The sequence below is a fragment of the Drosophila gunungcola genome (assembly GCF_025200985.1).
Source record: "Drosophila gunungcola strain Sukarami chromosome X unlocalized genomic scaffold, Dgunungcola_SK_2 000046F, whole genome shotgun sequence".
Classification (NCBI taxonomy): Eukaryota; Metazoa; Arthropoda; class Insecta; order Diptera; family Drosophilidae; genus Drosophila; species Drosophila gunungcola.
In genome coordinates this window covers 69,219-87,000 of record NW_026453192.1, presented here as the reverse complement: position 1 = coordinate 87,000, position 17,782 = coordinate 69,219, and the positions used below count along the sequence as shown (strand labels likewise).

At 38.9% G+C, this 17,782-nt stretch overlaps 2 protein-coding genes across 3 annotated transcripts in view; one reads left to right on the top strand and one right to left on the bottom strand.

Annotated features, from left to right (window-relative positions):
• Window positions 1-579: 579 nt before the first annotated feature.
• Window positions 580-17,782, bottom strand: part of LOC128260963 (putative uncharacterized protein DDB_G0287113) — an 85,512-nt gene continuing 68,309 nt past the window's right edge. The window contains exons 3-5 of one of the 2 annotated variants that reach the window (XM_052994343.1): window positions 13,726-13,846; window positions 3,125-3,201; window positions 580-2,733 (exon numbers count right to left, since the gene is read on the bottom strand). In XM_052994343.1, the coding sequence (XP_052850303.1) occupies window positions 2,153-2,733; window positions 3,125-3,201; window positions 13,726-13,846 (779 nt within the window). In that variant the 3' untranslated portion in view covers window positions 580-2,152. Of the gene's footprint in view, window positions 2,734-3,124; window positions 3,202-3,452; window positions 3,920-13,725; window positions 13,847-17,782 lie in introns of those variants that run through there. The other variant, XM_052994344.1, reaches the window with a different exon arrangement.
• LOC128260972 (ubiquitin-conjugating enzyme E2 2-like) lies at window positions 15,388-17,406 on the top strand. The gene is made up of 2 exons (XM_052994355.1): window positions 15,388-15,887; window positions 16,829-17,406. The coding sequence occupies exons 1-2, from the start codon at window positions 15,627-15,629 to the stop codon at window positions 17,261-17,263; spliced, it is 696 nt and encodes a 231-aa protein (XP_052850315.1). The 5' UTR covers window positions 15,388-15,626; the 3' UTR covers window positions 17,264-17,406.

Genomic DNA, 17,782 nt, shown 5'->3' with positions numbered 1-17,782 from the left:
ATATTAAATATGTACTTGTAAATTAATATTTATTTGATAAAAATATAATTTTAAAAATAACAAGACAAAAATATATGTTCAAAAATAATTTAACTACATATTTACTAAATTTATTTAATATTATAATTAAAATACTTACTTGATTGTTAATACATACACTGGTAAAAAAAACGTAGTATTTTAATATTTTCCCTTTGATATTCATCCATTGCTGATTTTAATTATTTTAAATAAGAAATGAATATATAAAAATTGTTAAATTTTAATTAAACTGTTTTCAGATTTAAATATCTGAAAACATAATTTAAATTTAAACTATATTTAACTCAATTAAAATGCATTCAAATCAATGTAATTTGTTTATGATTTTATATATAATTTCAATATTTAATGTTCAATTTAAAATTCAATAGTCAGATAATTATTTTTAATTTTTTATCAGTGTACTATTGCTACAGTTCGGTTGTGTTTAATTAACAAATTTTGTGTTTTCCCATCACAATATTAGGGCTGCTATTTTGTAGCCAGCTTTTCCATATCTAAGAATCTCAGAAATTGAGAGCTCCACTACTATTGTAGTTCTTTCAACACAATGTGCCTGCAACTCTCGCCAAACTAGTTGTGGGAAAACCACGATTGGAAAATTGTAAAAACTCCGGAACATAAAAGTCGAATGGTTTACTTTAAAATTATACTCGTTCTTTATTGAATGATTTCATTATTTGTTTAAATATAATTTTATTAATTACTTTCGACATTCGTGTGTACCTAAAGTCCAGATTAATGCTAAGTTCCAAACGTTAATTCCGACTCCAGATGGTTGTCCGCCAGTCGGGGATCTGACTTCATGGCCTCAACCACTTGCACTACACACAGAGTGTAGTTATGTGGCAATTTGCAGTGGCAAGTCGGGAAACCAACGATTAGATACGATTAGATACACTCATGCACATCCATATATATAGGTTCTGTCACTACGCAGCCCGACTCCGTATTCGCTGACGACGATGTTATGCGGTATTTGATGACTTAGTCTCTAGTTTCTAGTATTATCCGATCCAAGATGAGCGCTTCATGGACCCCCAGCGTATTTCCAGTTGTTGGTTGGGCCAGAGACCCTAATGCTTAAACGAGGGGGTTTCCTAAACTACTTAGAGAAAAGCTCTCCGAAGAAAGTCCACAGCAGCCGTGGTTCAAGTGTATAATATGGAAATTTGGCGGATATATGCGTTACAAAGCTGCAACTCACTGCTTTGATATTCGTATATATTCTTAAGTTTTGAAAATGACAAATAAGTTATAAATTATTGAAAATTACAAAAAATATTTAAATGAGTTTAAAAAGCCATTTTCGTTAAACAAAAAAACACCAAAAAAATAAAACAATCTCCATTTTAATACAAAGTGGAAGTTACATATAAGGAAAAGTTTAAAAAGCTTAATGTGATCCAGAAGTGTTAAGAGTTTTTGAAACAACATTTAAGTTGGTTAAAATGCACCTATGTATTCCGGTACCGTTTTTGTTGCCTTAATATTGTTTTTAAAATCTAAAGAAAATAGTTTGTGACTTCCAGCAACTTGTGTTTATCCTTCCAATTTCCGGTACCTCTTAAATTTTCTTTTTTAAATGCACGCCATATTTTCTACTGCGAATTGAGGTTATCCTCTAATATTTCCTTGCTGTGCTTTTAAAAACCATTGGTGCAAATTTATCAAAATCAATTAATACATTAAACTTGATTTAACTTATATAAATTGTAAATTTTTTGTAATTCTCATATATCATATCTCATTGCGGTCTGTTCTTAGCCTTTTGGCATGTCAATCCCCAATATTCCATGTATATATCTCACTGGCAGTGCGACTATATCTTCCGGATCGCTTCCCTAGAGAGACAAAAAAAAAAAAAACACTGACCTCACACACATATGCTATATGATCTTCTTAATCCACTGGCTTAATGTTTAAACGCTTACATACGATGGGGTACTTGTGTCTGGGCCGGAAGTGAAGGGGGCGTTCGGTTGAGGGGGCGTGGTGGCGGGTGATATGATATGATATGATGGAGGGGGGAGGGGCTGGGCGGGGCGGGGTAGCCGTACACCATAACCTACACGGAAAAAAAAAAACGATCTCCGGATGATGCAGCGCCTTAGACAAAGGTGAACTGGGCGTGGCCGCCGCACTTCTTGGGCGGTCCGACGGTCAGGCGGAGCCACTTGCCGCGGCACGACGGCGCCGGCAGCGCGCTCCAGCGTGTCGTACGCCCGGCCAGCCCCTCCCCCCGGCAGTGGTAGGTGGGCGCCAGCGTGGGTGGGGGCGTGGCCGGCACTACGCTGCGCTTTCCCGCACTTCTTCGATAATGGGGCATCTGCGACTGCGACTGCGACTGCCGCTGGTGGCGGTAACTCTCGGCACTCTCATTGCTGTCCATGGTGTCCAGGGCGTTCTGCAGGTCGTCCTGCTCCTCTTGCTCCTGCTCCTGCTCCTCCTCCTCCTCTTCCGCCTCCGCCTCTGGCTCCAGTTCCTCCTCGCTGCCACTGCTGTTCTCCTTATGCTGCTGCTGTTGCTGCTGTCGCTCCTCCTCAAGGTCGTTCGCTGCCCGCTGGCCGGACACGGATGTGGTGGTTGTGGGCGGCGCGGCGGGGCCTTGGGGTGTCCGGGCGGTGGTTGAGCCGCCGGTGGAGTCCTGGATCAACGCCTCCAGGTCACAGCGCACCGTGATGCGATCGCCTGCGGGGAGGATGAACCAAAATGAATTTATTTAAACATAATAACTTGATTTAATGGTCCACTTTAATTGGATTCTTAAATACTTAAATTTGATTTATATTGTTAATTATTTCCCTTCTAAATTGTTTTTAGTTTTTTTTTAGTTTCTAATTACATTATACTAGGGATTTAAAAATTATTTAATTGTAGTGCTAAATTAAGTGGCGCCCTTTATTGTATATTATTGGTTTGGGGAATTTATGTCAAAAACATAATAATTTGCGTCAAAAAACTACAAATTTCTATGGTGTTATTATTGTTATTATAAAAATAACAAAATACATTTTCCATATTTGCAAAAGTTCCATAAATATTTTGTATATTTTAGGAAGTGGATTTTTGGAACACTTACCTTCCAACATCAAATTATATGGCGGTAGCTTGTGGCAGGCCTTGGAGGCTTTGATTACTTCGAATTCCACACAGTATCTGAAAGTAAAATGGAAAAAGCATAGTGTTAGTTAAAGGGGTTTAAAAGTTGCTATATAATCTACCTAAATTAAATTAAAATAAATATTAAATTGGTCTGATTAATTGCAAAAAGCGTTGTCTATTTTCGGTTATAAAATAATATTGCAATTATCTAGTTTTTTGTATATATAAAAGCTTAGTACAGTCATCAAAGGACCTGAGTAGATTTTCAAAAAACCTGCCAGACATTAAAGCTAAGTTTGCAATACCCTGTTCGCCTGAATTTGTGAAGAACTAAATATTTCCTTAATTAATTTTCCATCCCCATAAATTCAATTCTCTGCTGGCGACTCGTTCGCTCGTTGTTGTTCACCCATTCATTCAGCGATTCATTCGTCCGTTTGGTCGTTCATTGATTATGCATGTCCTTCGGCGACGCCTCATTAGAGTGGCAAAGGACGCCTGGCCATTGAGATGTTAAATATTATAATTATTGTGATTCTGCTTGGTCCACCGACTGAAGAGATGGCGACGGGAAGAACTTGATTTGTGCAATTGTGCGGACTGAAGGAAAGGGGCAGGAACGAGAAGGGAGGAGGTTGAGTTCAGCACTTCAAAGGGGCAGGAAATGCGAATTGTCTATTAAGCCTAACAATTTCCGCTTCCGTTAGGCAAAAAAGCGCAAAAAAGAAAAAACAAAAAACAAAACCAAAAGCAAACCGAACTGACGTGTGTGTGTGTGGTGTGTGTGCGACTTGAGAGTGTGTGTGTGTGTGTGTCTGACAGCTGTCAAGGTGTTGACAACGGAAATTGCGTAGGAAATTTCAAAAGTGCCTGACATTTTGGGGCATTTTTGATTTTAACCCCCGACGGAAAGCCAAGCCACTTAGCCAAACGAGACGAGGCAAAAATAAAAAAAAGGGAAGAGGGGAGATTCGTGGATTAGATGCTGGATTCAATGATGACGGCAAATTAGCCAGGATGCCAGGATGCAGCGGAAATGAAAACTGGCGTCGCACTCAGTCCACACAAACAAACGAAAAAAAACCAAAAAACCGAAATACAAATACATAAATAAAATAATTATTATTAAAGGGGAGTCGCCAGTTGAGATTTGCGGGGAACAGCTGACAGCTTAATTAAGTCCCGGCCCAAGAACCGAAGGACCCTCTGCGCCCGGGCAATAAAGGTAAATTGAAAAAATTAATGTAAATAAACAGGCGCAGACGCCGCGCCGAGTAATAAAAATAAACAAGGCAATGCACAAAACTCGAGGACCAAAACATAATTAAAGACAAGCAATGTGCGGGCTTTTCCGGGGGGGATTTCTCCCCGCCCACAAAGCACCATCTCGAGTCCTTGGCCAGCGATCATAAAATAAAAAGCAATTGTTATGCTTGGCTTGCGGTGAGCAGAGGAATAGCCCCTCCATTTTTGGCCAATTCCGAGAAGGAGGTCCAAGCTGCAGCTTGCTGGGGGAAAAAAACTCTCACTGATTTATCGCAAAATGAAAGGGAAATGGGACTGGAATTTTTAACGAATTTATTAACTGATTACGGATTTAAATCTCACACAAATCAAAAAAATATACATCTATTAAGCCACAAAAAAGTGTATTTAAAATAAATTGAAATGGTATAATCAATTTAAGGTCCCGAACCAAAGCGAATATATAATGGAGAATTAATGGCCATCAGCTGAATACAGAGAAGTATGAATTACATTCGTCCTGTCGGCTTTTAACTGGAACGCCAACTATTACTGACACATCAACAGTTTACCGCTGTTTTTCACTTTCCACTCAGTTGCATTTCGTTCAAAATTCACAATTAAGCAGTTTTCTTTTTATGGACCATAAACTTGTTACTTCGCACTTAAACGCAAGTGCTTCTAATTCATGACTATTAGTTAATCATGGCCACTACCAATGTTTGCTGGCGTAAGTAGAACTACATGCTAATTAGAATCACAAAGTGTATGCCTTTTTTTTTTAGAAAATCTTAGGGCCTTAATATTTGCACACGAATGTTCGCTTGACTAGGCAAATCCACCCTGGATTAACAAAATAAATATGTTCAGTTTGTATGTGTGAAAATTAAAATCCCCGAAGAAGGTTGCACGCAAATTCCAAGCTAAGCCAAACAAAAACACAATAAACACATTTCTCTTTGAATAAACATATATAGCTACGAATTTATTTTAAAGTTAAACCAAGCAAATTTCCGAACCCAATTAGAAAGCACCTAAAGTGGGAGGAAAGTGGGCTTTAAAAGGCAGTGATAAGCTCAGCTTATCCTTTGTAAGCAAATGTGTTTGTCGGTTACTTAATACTTCACGAATTGCAGTGATGATTTAAATGAAATCTTCTCCTTAAAGTTTAAGGAAAAAACAGCTAACTCGAAAACAAGGAATGTTCTTTGTGAAGTTAAACCCCTTGAAAAAATTGTAAATCTAAGGGCTTCAGAAATTACTCTGAATCAAAATATATAGAAAACATAAAAACTGTGTTCAACAAATTTATTTTTAACTTTAAAGACAACAAAAAAATAGAACAAGTTCTGTCTAAGAAATATTATTTTATTATTATTAAAATATCACTTTTGGAAATTATCGCGTGAACTTGTGTCTTTCCTTTTTATGAAGTGATTAAATTGAATGGCAAAAATATCAAACACGAATCTGTTAAAATGCATTGTTTTATCATAGTTTACGTTTTATACAAAAATATTGTGAAAGCAAGTTTGCACTAGTTTGTGTTACTAATGTCTTTCTCCTTTAACGTGTGGCTACAGTTATTAATAATAATTAAGTACATATCAAAATATTGATGAATTCCTAGAATTCAAAATTGTTTTTCGGCAAATAAAAAGGCAAAACGCGTTTAGCTAATTGCATTATAGAAATGATGAAGAAATGTGAATTACTTAAATTGGCATGGTACGAAGTGCTCAATTTCCTTTCAGTCTACAAAGGACACCAGTTGTTTTTTTTTTTCATTCTCGAAATGACAGCACTCAAAGTCGACTTCCAGCGAATTAAGGTCACCGGCAATGGCAGCCACTGACCACAATGGATCAACTTCTGTCGGCCAGCAAATTGTGGCCAAAAACATTAACATACACACTACGACAATTGGCCATTGGCCCCCCATTTTTGGTCACCCTCTGCCCCCGGAAAAGTCATTTTCTTGTCAAATATTATGCCACTTCAAAGGCCGAGCCGACAACTGTCAACAACAACAACAACAACAACAAGAACAACACAAAAACAGCAATAACAACAACAGCGCATACAGGCACTTAAAAAAGTATTTGCACTCGCTTATATGAAAGGCAAACAAAAGCAAAGACGAGATGAAGTGAGCGCCGTTCCAGCTGCGCTAAAAATAATTGCTCGACAAAGTTGGCTCACAGCTGGATGGCCACACGATTTGACGCTGCCACGCCCCCAGCCCACCGCCCCTGCCATTGTGCCAACTTTTTCCATTTGCCTACCGCCGATGACGATGGTGATGGCGATGCCGGAAACGAAAACGAAAACGATGGTGACGACGACATTGCAATTTGGACTTGGATCAACACTGAGAAAAAATTAAGAAATTGGAGCATATTTTAAAAATTGTTTACTCTAAAATGCTACCTCTAAAAATATCTTAGCTATGCAAAACATAATGTAAAACTACATTTTTTACAATAAACCAACTTCGCCTTGATCCTCTTTATTGATTAGTAATCTATGGCTGGCAAGGCACTATAGCTATTGATTAAATAAGTTGATATGTGTTATAGTTTGTTATTTATATTTATTGTTTATATTTATTTGTAAAATTTACAGTTAGTACAGTTATTCACAAAGTTTTGAATAATATTCTTTAATTTATAAAATTTATAATGTATATAAAACAATGTAATTGAGTCCAAATATCAGCCTTGAAATTTACAAGTTTTATTTTACCAAGCAAAATATAAATTTAAATAAATATACTTAATCGGAATTTAAATATTTCTTTTTGCGAGTAAACAGAGTAACAGTTTAAAGAAGCAATTCTATCATTTTTGGCTATTTTACCAGTGAATTATTAATTTTAATTTAATTGTTTTTACCTTATTATCAAAATACTTTTGTATTTAAGTATGTTCTAATCTCTGAGACAGCTTAAATGGCTCACTTAAGTCTTTTCAGCATTTTATTTGCATTTTTGTAAGTTTTAATCCTTAATCCTTGATTTTATAAAAATATACACCGACACAGATTTTATTTTCTTTTGTTTAAATAAGAAACAAATAGACTGTCCTTGGAGCAATTCTTTCAATTAATTTTGAAAAATAACATATATTTGGATCAGATCTTGCTATGATTTTAATCGCCGTGCACTCCTCGAGCAACAGGCACCAGGAGCCGGAGGCGAGGGATTTCTTGGACTTGGACTTGGTCCTGGACTTGGTTTTGGGCCTGGGCTTGTGCTTGGGCTTGGTCTTGGTCTTGGCCAGAGAGGAAGCACTTTGCGGCGCTTGAGTGAGTCGCCTCCAAAGGGAAATGTTAAAGGGATTCCGCTGGACGTTTGTTGTCGTTGCTTCCAGCCCTATCCATCTTCGTGCCGCCCCATAATCCACACCACCACTCACCACACACCCCCACCACCCACCACCTACACCACCCACTTGGCCACCCTGTCTTTCTTGCTTTTTAATGATGATTGAGCGGCAGTGGCGGCCGCAGCTCTGAAATCCTTGTTGCATACTTAGTCAATGCAAAAGCTGATTTGGGCGGTGGTTGGTGTTTAGTGGGTGGTTGTGGCTTAGGATGCGTGGCTGGGGGTGGGGGGGATTACTGTGACAGTTTCGCATCGCTGGCCAGCGCGAGGCAAAAAGCTTTGTGCAAATAAAGCTGTCGGCATGCAGATTAGACTGAAACATTCTCGTTTCCTCGTCTTTTTCGCCTCGCTTTTCCCTTTTCGACCAAATAATTGATATGGAAAGAAAGTGTCGGAGGTGCCGAGGTGATTATTTCCTTTGCCATTCGTGTTCCCGACTAAAAATAGAAAATATGCCATAATTGCGAAGGAAAAGGTGTGCCTGATTCCATGATGAAATCCAAGGTAGATTTAAGTCTATTTAATAGTTAGTTTTATGAATTTCTATTTCTGAGCTTGCAATCGGAAATTATTTGTTTATTTATTAAAGACTTGTTTTTAAGTTTGCCTTTGTAAGACATTTCCAAGCTAGCAGGTATATTTTTGTAGGATTACTTTTTAAAAAGCATTCAACGACATTAACATTTTATTGGTCTAAATTTGTTCAAGCACCATCGCTGGGTGCCTCTTCAAAAGGGCGAACGGCTTGTCCTTGCCAAGGAAACTCGTTTAAATAGCTCTCTCAATGGGAATTTTTTCATTTAACCATTTTATTTGGCCGCTTTTCGAGATGCTTAGCCTTGTCCTGGGATCTTTGGTTAACCCACCTTCAGCCCAGGCCGCTTATTTGGCCGCTCGGCAGCTGCCCGCCATTAAGTGCATAATTCAATTTGTAAAGCCGCCGACTTTGAGTGCCCCTAAAAGTATGCAAAGCAGTCGCAGACGGACAAACAGAGGCAGAAATCCAGGAACACTGAAAGCTCTGAAGGAAAGCCGCCTGCATAGATCAACGGGCATAAAGAGGGTGTATACACTATATACCATATACTTGCACAAAAGGAGCCTGTATTGTAATGAAAATAAAGTAGCAGCTTTAACGCATTTTTATGGCTCTTATTCCACTGTCAACCGCATGCAGCAGCCAGCAGCCAAGGTAAGCAAAACAAAAACAGCACGGTCTGTTTTCGAGCAGTGAAGCAAGGATTTAGGTGGAGGATTCGCGAATGAGGACGACCTCGACGCACCTGCTCTATGCAAATGAGGTTGAGGGGTTGCAAAGTGGAAGAATGGGAAGAAGGGGCTCCTGAAATCGTAAAATCCGTCAATTCGCAGGCTCATTGTCTTTAATTTTCGGGGGCTAGCAATCAAGCGGACGACCTCTTTGGGAGCGTATTGCGGGCAGATGGGGGCCCGCTTTATAACACACTCACAGGTATTTCAAAATAAATTAGATATTTGTGCATGCAAGTACTTACATTTAAGGACGAAGCCTGATTAAACCTCATAACAAATGGTCTATTTAATGGGTCTTATTTGGTAAAAATCATGCTATTATTTAATAGACTCTTTAATCGTGTATTTATTTATTTTATCAAAATCTATTGACACCTTTATTATAGGTCAATACTTGCTGATTGAACTAAAAAATATTTAAATTTCGCTCTTTATTAATTTCAATATATTTTTATTATTTTTTTTTTTGGTATTTGGGCAGTCGCAAAAATAAATAATGCCAATTTGAGTTTCTTAATGAGTTTTAATGTTTGTCATTTAACAAAATGGTTTTAATAAAGACTCAAAACTAGTATAATTTTAGATAAATCATGTATGAATATATTGAATACATTTTTTGTCTTCAATTGATTTGGTAAGCTATCATAAAAATACAATTTTATTGCCAGCATATCAATGGCTTTCAATAATGATTGTCAGCCAATTAACTGCATTTTCAAGGCTTTCAATTATGTTTTTCAGTAAATCAATTGAACTCAAATTATGGGTTTCATTATTAACCCATTTAATTTTCAGATTTACAAGAATACAATACAAATCAATTAATTTGTATTCCACCGGATATGTACTTCATTTAAAAGTTCAACAATCGAATTATTCTTTCTTTGTTAGGCCATATCTAAGCTTAGATAAAAATATCTGTTAGAATTATAGCGTTTTTGGACATTGGCATTGGAGGAGCAGATATCGATCCTTGGTGTCCGCACACTCTTCCTTTCTTTTTTTTTAGGAGGGAGAGTGGAAAATCGGGTGGAAAAGTCCGTCCCTGGTTGGTTTGTCGCTTTTCTTGGACGCTTTGTTTGCTCGCGTCTGCCGGCAAATTTATGCGGTCCAGGCTAATCCTCGTGGGGATTTGAGCTTAAAACGTTTTATTGTTGCCCCACGACGTAGGCGCAGACAGTGGGCGTGACTGTCGGCGGGGGCGTGGCACACACGGCTGTCGACTGCAGATTTCCCAGTTGCCTTGTAAATTTATCGTATTAAAACAAAAAAGTGTGAATTTTCAACACAACGTTGTCTGTCCCTCTCCTTTGTCATTTCCCCATCAACATCGCCTTTTTAATTTCTTTTGTGTCCCCTCTTAAGCTGCTTTCCACTACTCATCGTCCTTTATCCAAGCACCACCCACAACCCACCACCGACCACCCACCACCCACCACCCACTTCACCTTGCTGCCGCCGCTTGACACTGTCATTATGTAAATTAAATTGTGGCGAATTATTGTTTTATTCTTATTTTCGGTTTTGTCCCATCCTTGCCTTGAATTTCGTTCTTTATTTTGTTGTTTCCCCCCCCCATCATTTCCGTAATTTATGTATATGTTTATTTATTTCTCCCCCACTTTCATCTGCTGGCTGTCGCCGCTTTTGCCGTTCGAGTGTATAATTCATAATTTGGGGTTTTGTTCCTGTTTCAGTTGCTGTTGCCGCCTCTCTCATATCGCATATCGCTGACAAAGCAATAAAAGTTTTCCCAGCAAGTTAACAAATCACCGGGGAAACTGGCCCAGAGGCGTGGCACCTGCTGGTGGGCGGTGGTGGCATTCGGCGGAGACTTAATCAGGGCCTCTGAATGCGAGTGGGAGCCATTAAATTTAGCTAATATCTAGCGTCCTTTGAATTTCCGAAAAACAACAACTTATTGCATCGGTGTAGAACAATTTGAAGAGATTTCTGAGCATTTTAGATTTTAGCAGAGCACTCAAATATGTAGAAATGCAACTTACTTTATTAAATTAAAAATGTAACTTATAAATTTTTTAGTTTTAAAAAAGATTTCTTATTTATTGTCGAGTTTAAAATGTCTGGTTTCTAAAATGTTCCATGACTTCGTGTTTTGAGAACCAATTTAAAATACTAATAATTAAATATATTTTCAAAGTAAAGTAAAGGTAAAGCCTTTGACTTAACATTGATTTAAGTTTGCTAAATCAGAACCCATAAACAGTAAGATATGTTAAACAAACATTGTTGGAATAAAGGTAGGCAATAAAAATATTGAAATTTTTGGTACAAAAAATCTCTATTCATCCAGCCAATCTAAAGTTTGCCCTCGCAGTCGCTGTTACACGTCAACAGTGCCTAAATGGACCATTACTGCTGGCCAAGTCAATCGTCATATTGCCATATTTACCGACATACTGATAGATTTGGCTTAGCTCCAGAGCTGGGTACTCCTTGCTGCCACTCTGCTGAACTGATGGAAACAGCCATCGATCCGTTTCAATTAGCAGCAACAGTTTAAGTAAACTTCCCTTCTTCTGCCAGCGGCTTAGTGTCTGCTGCCAACTGGCTTCGTTTTGCCCTTGCCTCTGACCGCACGTCAACCGCTCGACTGTTAATTAAGGCCCTGGGTTAAAGACAGGACGCGCACACATGCAGATGTTCTTGTCCACAAGAAGGAAACCTAAAATTTCATCCTTTAACTTAACAGACTACCACAGTCTGAAAAAGTCAATTCAGCTGTCGGATATTCCACCAAAACATTAAGAAACATTGGTGAAACTTGGAAAAGCCAGTTTTTGTGTATTTCACAAAACACAATATTCAATATTCTGTTTAGGTCGTAAGATGCAGAAATTTATAGAAGCCTTATGTTTTTAATATTTATGGATAGAAATTTAAAATCTCTAGAAAAATAATTTTTTAGTCTTTTGATTGTTAATTTTCGTATTGCTTTTTTTAACACATTTTTTTTAATGTAAATAATAACAATATAAATGTTGACGTATTTCTTTCTGGGATTATAAATGTAAAAAATTCGATGGGATATAGGTAAAATCCAAATAAAAACTGAAACCAAAACAGGAAAAAGAAAAAGAAAAAAAATAATAAAATCGTAATATAATAAAAAGTAGATTTAATTTAATTTTATTTTTGGGTCTGCTGGCAGGCTGAGGGATGAGGGATGAGGGAAAAAAACATAAACAAGCAAGCGAATCGCATCATAATAAACGGCTTTTGAACATCAAAAAACCTGACCTCTCAGGAGGTCCTTAAAGGAAACGCTTTTGGGCCAAGACTCGGCGCACGTGATTGATGTCCGCCCATTGTGGCCTACATAATGGGCCAGTGAATGATGTTCGACAGATTCTCTGCTACCACTTGCAAACGTAAAAAACTTCGGGTATATTGGGCTGTCAATATCAAATTGTTTGTCTCCTTAACTAGGAAGTGCGTAAGTCATGTCCCGGACATAAACTGACGACCACAAAGACACAAAAGAGAGCAGGAAACCACAAGAGGAATGTTCTAAACAAAACTAGAAAGAGAGGGCGTCAAAAAGGCAGAAAAAGACGGCATTAAAAAGCCAGAAAAAGAAGGCATTAAAAGGCCGGAAGGAGAAGAGCACTCCTTTGTCTCGCTTTGTTTGTCTTCTAGGCTCGTCGTGTTTGGCACCGCCTGGCCACACCACGAACGATACATCAAGGACACTTAAGGACATGTCGCCGACACTTGGACCAAAGACAATCCCACCTCCCCCGAAATGCCAGCCAACCTGGCCAAGCAAATCATAAAAATCAAAGGAAGGCAAACAAACAGCACAAAAAATGGCAAGAAATAACGACGAAGTCGAAAGAATTAACAACGCGTCAAATCAGGGCCAGCTTAGAACAGTTTAATGCCACAACGCCAGCCCCCCTTTTATGATGGACTTTTATTGCCTTCGTTTATGTTTGCCATCCATTTCCCCCGCCTTTCCGCCTTTTTTCCATGTTTTCCGTCGGGACGTGAAATTATTTTGCATGTCGCGCGCCATAAAAACTCAACGGCTAGCAAATTTGGGATAAACCTTCCAAGTCGCCCATCGTAATGTCCGGGCTCAAAGGCATGGGGGAAAGGCTATAAGTTTTCCCATAAAAAGAAAAGCCAAGCCAGAGCCATCTGTAACCGAAATGAGGAGATTTCAGAGCTAAGTTTCCATATTCGGTTCAAGGAAAGCGGCGATCTTTTCAAAAAGCCATTAAATAGAGCTCTGGTTGGAGATACATACATTCATATATTAGCTGTTGACGGTCAGTTTTTTATTTTACAAAGTTTCAATGTTATTTTTAATGAATATGTATAGTGCTGTTCAACTTGTAACAGAAACATTATAAATTATCGAATAATAGTGTTTGATATTTTCTCTAAAAAGTGAATTTTAAATTTTTTATGCATTGTTTGTTTTATTTATTTATTATTATATGACAAACAACTTTTGACATTTCGCTTTTAAATGCAGAAAAATCGTGACTTTTTATTTATTTATATTTGTTGATTTGTTTTAGTTTTTTTTAATGATTTTTAAAGATTAAATATTTTCAAAACAGCAAACTATTTACTTAATTTATTTTTCCAAAATTGCTTGGTTAACTACTAGCTACTAAATTGAGTGCAACAGGGCGGATACTTACTCATGATCATGGCTGTGCTTGTAGGAGTTGCGGTAGCGCGTGCGCAGATTTCGCCGGCTGTCGCCACTATCATTCACATGTCGATTGTGTGAAAGTGCAGCTGGCAGGAGCAGGGCCATTTCTATAAAGAAAGTGAAGAGAAGAAAATGCAGCGTTATTTTTTGGGAATTCTTTACTCATTCTCATGAAATCAATTTCGTGGTGTGAAATTCCAAGAGCTCAATACTTTGTGGCTGCTTTTTGTGTGTCTCTGCGTTGGTATGTGCGTTTAAAAAGCACGCATAGCCGCCATAATTCAATCACTACTCGCACCCCCCAAAACACATACACTCGGCGGAAGCGGATGTACTATGTGCATGCGTGCCGGAGCGCCAGGGGCAGGATTACGTTTTCCGCATTCACCATGTTGTTTGCCCTGTCGGTAGCCCTTTTCCCTTTGTCTTTTTTTTTCTGGCACTTTTCCCCTTTTCCCTTTGCCATTTTCCCGCTTCTTTTTTTTCTTCCCGCTCGGAATCAAAACATGCCATTAGCAGGCGACCAAATAAAAAAGCCAAGCAAACAGAATGTGCTGGATACAGGTCCCCCTATGTTCCCCCATCATCCAGCCGCAGATTGCATAGAAATGCGAACCGCACTGCCATGCCCCCCAATCCTCATCCTCCTGCTGTCACGAAGCCAGCGACAACACGTCAGGCACCGCCAGCACCAACACCAACACCAACACCAACAACAACAACAACACCTTGGATGACCCGACGTGCCGCGGGTGCAGAACGATGCCACATGCCCCATACACTCTAAAAAGTGACAAGTCATAAGGGGGCAGACTGACAAACAATTTCTTAACTCTTCAGTTTTTACTCTTGAGGCAAAAAACATGTTTTAATATATAAAATCAAGTTTCAACTTCTTTCAGCAATAATCTGTCTATATGTATTTAATTTAACAATTAATTGCTCAAATATTATTTTTGAAATAAACTAGTAGATCGATGACCGACTTAGGTTAATTCCATTTTTTTCGTAGGGACATGCAGACAAACTGTTGAATTTTTCCACCTGTGGCAAAAACCACATTCAAATAAGCTTCAAGTTCCAACTTCTTTAGTTTAAAAGTTGTTTAATTTATATTTAAAATTAAAATAAAGTGCTAAAGAGTGAAATACTATTTTTAAAATAAATTATTGAATAGATGATTAACTTAGGTTTACCCTATAATAATAAATTATTTAATCGATTATTAACATAAGTGAATTCGATTATTTGTAGGAATGCTTGCTAAGTTTCTGTAATTATTTAAATTAATAACAACAAGAACCTTATTCAGCGAAATAAGAAAAGAGTTTTTTGTAGCCCATTAATGCCCATTACTTTACATAAGTAAGCAAAAATATTTGAAAATTAAACGTATTATCATTAATTCTTAAAAAATATATATTAATGAGCATGTTTAGGATTTGAATCAATCCTCGGTAACATAATCCTTTGGGGCACCCATTTTCGCTCAGTGCACTGCTCTTTATGCTCTCCTTTGATTCGCCACTGTGTTTACCCGATATAATTTACGTGTGCGATTTGTTTGCTGTTTGTGCAGGGACATGGTGCCCTCGAACACTCAAAGGTCTTCCACCGAATCGAGGAATCGAGGCGGCGGCGGAAAATCCATTGCTTTGCCTGTCATAGGACGAGTGCTCATTCAGTTCAGAAATCGGTAATCATCTATTCTAAATTATTGTAGTTGTATTCGGCAAATGCGTAGAGAAAGTGTCCCCTGCATCAGATTGACGCCCTTAGCGACCACCGACGAACCACCAACGATTAGTGATCGATTAGCGATCGATTAGCGGCCAAGGTATTGATTGATATCCGCGAGAGTAATTACACGGAGGAGCGGAGGGAGTCATGTTGGGCGATCTGCCGTATGTGGAGTTCGGCGAACGGGGCGACGGCCACCATGTGAACGGAGACGGAAACACAAGAAGGCACATGCGTTGGCTGGAGAGGCGCCAACGGATCCACGAGCAGGAGCGGATCCGCGAGCGGACCAGGCAGCGGAGTTCCGAGAGGATCAGCCCTCCGGACGGAGGCGAGAAGTCCGGACGACAGGCAGCCGCGTCCAAGAATCCCATTCCGGCGGTCCTTCGACTCGTCAAGGAACTCCAGGTATGGATTAAATACCATCATAGCTATATTAAATTGCTTATAGAAATTTCACTGAAAAGTATATCAGTGTAGTCGAGCTCTTTGATTTTCAAATGGGTCGACTTTAATTGGCCATCATCATACATTTACTAAGCCATTAAAGCACTTCGTTTTTTAGTTAGTTAGTTATTAAAAAACTTAATTAGTAAATAACTTAGTTTTTAAATTATTAAAAAGTTTCGTTTTTAATTTATACACATTTTGTTGTTTTTTTTATTTAAAAAAGGCTTCGTTTTTAATTAAAATATTAAAATAGCTTTTAAAATATATTAATAGGAACAATTTAACATACACAAATCACTATTTAAAGTATAATGTAGGACCAAAATTGAGTTGCTGGTCATTTTTTTTTTAATATTTGGTTAACTTATGAGTAAACATCGATCGTCATTGATTATTATTTTTTTAAACCATTTTTATCCAGAGAACTTAAAATTTTCAAGAGGTTTGTCCAACAAATCACATTTTTGTCCGGAACAAGAGGCACTAAGCAATTAAGAGCCCTTAACTATCAATCCCCGCTTCATTTTGAAAAAATCAAAATTTTTTTTGGCTGGCTTATAGTAAATGGTTTAGTTGTGAATGCCACTTGATTGAAAATTGTATAACGAACTCATCGCGGTAGGACATTCCTTTGTGCAGCTTTGGAGCTATGTGCAGCTATTTTGAACAAATAAATAAATAAATCGTGACTTTTTTATCCAAAATTTACAAATAACAAACCTATTTGTTTGTGAATGCCATTCGATTGGATATTAAATTACGAGTACAAGAGAGTTAGTTCAAATTGCTAGCAAAATTTTACTGGAATTTGACTTAAAAAAAAAGAGGATTTTTCAATGTAACTTGGCTAAAGTTTATGTGATATAGACATGTTTTATTTTTTTCACCATCCCCCCCAGGTAATGGAGACCGATCCGCCGGAGAACACGTGGGCGCGGCCCAAGTCGATGAGCAACCTGCTCAAGTGGCGGGCCAAGATCCGCGGTCCGGAGGGCAGTCCGTACGAGGGCGGCGTTTTCGAGTTGGCGCTGAGCTTCCCGGAGGCCTATCCGTTCGAGGCGCCCAAGGTGCGCTTCACCACGCCCCTCTACCACTGCAACGTGAACGGCCAGGGCTACATCTGCGTGGACATGCTCGATGAGAAGTTGTGCTGGTCGCCCGGCCTCACGGTGGACAAGCAGCTGCTGTCGCTGTCGGCGCTGCTGAATGACCCCGATCCGCTGACCGCCGTCAATGCCGAGGCCGCCGGGCTGTTCCTCAAGGACCGCGAGCGGTACGACCGGCTGGCCCGCTCCTGGACCGAGCGGCATGCCATGCACGTGCCGTGGGATTGAGGCGTGGCTTGTGGCTCTCCATATCGTCGATATGTGGTCGAGTGGCGTGAAGATGGATGGAGATGAAGCCGGAAATGTTTTGGAAAAGGTTTCTTCGATTGTAGGTTGCACATGAGAATTTTAAAATAAACATAATGACGGAGTCCTCTCTCTCTCTTCAAAATACGCCTGCCTGGCTGTCCATATGCGTTGCATAATTTTAGGCTCCGCCAGAACTTATGCAAATTTAACGAGCCAAGTGCTAAGCGCTAAGGGGGGAGTGTGGCAGTGCTGGTTATGGCCCCTCACCCACACCCATTTGCATAATCAAATGCCATATTGTTGAACGGCAACCCCCTCCACACCAAGGTCCTTCCGCTTAAATTTCGCCTTGGGCATATTCACTCGAAGTGAAACTTTGCCAACTGACTTGAAAGTTGGGGCGCTTCGACGTAACCGAGAGTTTCGAGTTTTGAGTTTCTAAGCTCAACACCAGGTGCTGCTGCATTTGATCAGATCAATAGTTTTTTTAAGTTAAGC

Coding starts and splice junctions, on each gene's coding strand:
- LOC128260972 (XM_052994355.1), top strand. CDS start 15,627: ATGTTGGGCGATCTGCCGTATGTGGAGTTCGGCGAACGGGGCGACGGC. Junction 15,888..16,828: donor GACTCGTCAAGGAACTCCAG/GTATGGATTAAA, acceptor CATCCCCCCCAG/GTAATGGAGACCGATCCGCC.